This window comes from Nerophis ophidion, linkage group LG12, assembly GCF_033978795.1.
Source record: "Nerophis ophidion isolate RoL-2023_Sa linkage group LG12, RoL_Noph_v1.0, whole genome shotgun sequence".
In the NCBI taxonomy this organism is placed as follows: domain Eukaryota; kingdom Metazoa; phylum Chordata; class Actinopteri; order Syngnathiformes; family Syngnathidae; genus Nerophis; species Nerophis ophidion.
In genome coordinates, this window is record NC_084622.1 from 28,841,044 (window position 1) to 28,844,233 (window position 3,190).

General features: G+C 41.0%; 1 protein-coding gene across 2 annotated transcripts in view; it reads right to left on the minus strand.

Annotated features, from left to right (window-relative positions):
- Nucleotides 1–3,190, minus strand: part of myo5c (myosin VC) — a 44,456-nt gene that overhangs the window by 39,781 nt on the left and 1,485 nt on the right. For both annotated transcript variants that reach the window (XM_061917282.1, XM_061917281.1), the window contains exons 2-4: nucleotides 864–974; nucleotides 633–798; nucleotides 409–553 (exon numbers count right to left, since the gene is read on the minus strand). In XM_061917282.1, coding sequence (XP_061773266.1) covers nucleotides 409–553; nucleotides 633–798; nucleotides 864–974 — 422 coding nt within the window. The remainder of the gene's footprint in view (nucleotides 1–408; nucleotides 554–632; nucleotides 799–863; nucleotides 975–3,190) is intronic.

Below are 3,190 nucleotides of genomic sequence, written 5' to 3' on the forward strand. Positions count from 1 at the left end.
TGAGTTGTGGGGGCAGCAGCCTATGCAGAAAAGCCCAGACTTCCCACTCCCAGCTACTTCCTCCAGCTCTTCCCAGGGGATCCTGAGGCGTTACCATGACAGGTGGGGGACATAGTCTCTCCACAGTTCATTCAACTATATTTATTAAAATACACATTAAGTAATTACTTGAACAATCCAACAAAATAATGAATAGATTATTCGATTACTAAAATGAGCGGTAGCTGCAGCCGTAATTAGATGTGTTTTAGGAACGCTGTAATAACAAATGCATATGACTGCCTAGACCTAGTCTGAGCTGTAAACAAAAACAGCCGTGTAATTCTGATTCTGGAGGGTAGACAAATCAATTGATGCCAAAGGCACTGAAAAGGTGAAAACCCAGTCCCCATTTTATATTGTATCTACCTGGCCATCTGTTTGTAGGCTTCCTCTGCAACGGCAAATATATGCGGGTCCATGTCACCCAGGTTTTGGCCCGAGTATGCGTGAATGATTGCATCTCCGTAGATAGAAAGCTGCTGGTAGGGATTCAAAGCCACCAGGATGATACCTTAAAGAGGAGACAACACATGCAAAGCTTGAGAACAACTTCTCAGTTCTTCCAGGACACTCACTTCCTCAGAGCCTACCACAGTAAGTATAGATGATTCTGAACTCCAAGAATCGCACTCTGAGGTTGTGCAGAACTGCAGGTTCATGGAGGTAGCTAAGAGCAGTGAGATCGTTCTCCCCCACCAAGATATCTGGGTTGCGAAGCGGAGGTAGTTTTGTTGGTGACGAGTCCACGGTGTACTCCTTTGAGTAAGACACAAAGGTCATGTCATATGTCTGGCCATCCTTACTTATTTTACTGTACTTACAGTGCCATCTTCAAGAAGCAGTTGAAGACGATCATCCCCGTCGTGAAAATCTCTCAGAATTTCTGCTGATTTCCACACGTGTTCTTCATCTGGAATCCACACTCTGTTGTACTGAAGCAGATCAACAAAGTGGACAACACACTTCTTAAATATTTAACAAGATGACAATGTCATGCTTCAAACACTTCTCAAAATCATAGCTAGATACTTTATTGATCGCAATAAAATTTAAGCATCCAGTGGTATATATTAGACAGAACAATATACATTTCCAAAGTCGTTATGGATGAATAGAAGAAATAGATATCAAAATGGTATATGCATTTAAAATGAAGGTAAAACGGGTGTAGAAATATATATGCTAGAATATCCAGTGGTGGGTTGTCAGGGACAGCAAGGCCTTCTGTACTGGCCTAACATAACATGAAATCATGATCATAATTAAAATAAAATTATGTTTTAATTTACTTTCCCTAAATATCTAAAGGTATGCATATTCTCCTCATGTCATATTATGTTTCTTCCAGCGCTGTTGTTTCTAGTTTTAGTTTGTATCCAATCAGAATTCAGCTAGCTTATGTTGCCATGCTGTACCAAACCTGCCCAAGGCCGTCAGAGTCAACAATGCGGGCGTCCATGCACTGTAAGTGAACGAGGACATACAGGTGATAGATAGTTGCGATAGCCAATCAGATCACAAGTTGTTGTCAGTAAGGCCTTCAAGTTGGCCTCACGTAAACGTCACATTCATGGCGTTTACGCGTCCTGTGGTTGGATACTCACCGGGACCGTTAGCGTATGAATTTGAGAACACATAGTTGATAGACAGTTGCAATAGCCAATCAGATCACAAGTTGTTGACAGTAGCCTATCTAAGTAGACTGATGTTAACGAGACTGTGATTGGATACTCACTTGTCATTCCAAAGTGAGTATACAAACCATATTTCCATATGAGTTGGGAAGTTGTGTTAGATGTAAATATAAACAAAATACAATGATTTGCAAATCATTTTCAACCCATATTCAGTTGAATATGCTACGAAGACAAATTATTTGATGTTAAAACTGATAAACTTTTTTTTTTTTGCAAATAATCATTAATTTTAGAATTTGATGCCAGCAACACGTGACAAAGAAGTAGGGAAATGTGGCAATAAATACTGATAAAGTTGAGGAATGCTCATCAAACACTTATATGGAACATCCCACAGGTGTGCATGCTAATTGGGAACAGGTGGGTGCCATGACTGGGTATAAAAACAGCTTCCATGAAATGCTAAGTAATTCACATACAAGGATGGGGCGAGGGTCACCAATTTGTAAGCAAATTGTCGAACAGTTTTAGAACAACATTTCTCACGGAACTATTGCAAGGAATTTAGGGATTTTACCATCTACAGCCCGTAAAATCATCAAAAGGTTCAGAGAATCTGGAGAAATCACTGCACGTACGCGATATTACGGACCTTTGATCCCTCAGGCGGTACTGCATCAAAAACCGACATCAGTGTGTATAGGATATAACCACACGGGCTCAGGAACACTTCATAAAACCACTGTCAATAACTACAGTTGGTCGCTACATCTCTAAGTGCAAGTTAAAACTCTACTATGCGAAGCGAAAGCCATTCATCAACAACACAAAGGAACGCCGCTGGCTTCTCTGGGCCCCAGTTCATCTATGATGGACTGATGAAAAGTGGAAAAGTGTTCTGTGGTCTGACGAGTCCACATTTCAAATTATATTTGGAAACTGTGGATGTGGTGTCATCCGGAACAAAAAGGAAAATAACCATCCAGATTGTTATAGGCGCAAAGTTCAAAAGCCAGCATCTGTGATGGTATGGGGGTGTATTAGTGCCCAAGGCATGGGTAACTTACACATCTGTGAAGGCACCATTAATGCTGAATGGTCCATACAGGTTTTGGAGCAACATATGTTGTCATCCAAGCAACGTTATCATGGACGCCCCTGCTTATTTCAGCTAAACAATGCCAAGCCACGTGTTACAACAGAATGGCTTTGTAGTAAAAGAGTGCGGGTACTTTCCTGGCCCACCTGCAGTCCAGACATGTCTCCCATCGAAAATGTGTGGCGCTTTATGAAGCGTAAAATACGACAATAAGACCCCGGACTGTTGAACAAATTAAGCTGTACATCAAGCAATAATGGTAAATTCCACTTTCAAAGCTTCAACAGTTAGTTTCCTCAGTTCCCAGACGTTTATTGAGTGTTGTTAAAAGAAAATGTGATGTAACACAGTGGTGAACATGGCCTTTCCCAACTACTTTGGCACGTGTTGCAGCCATGAAATTCTAAGTTAT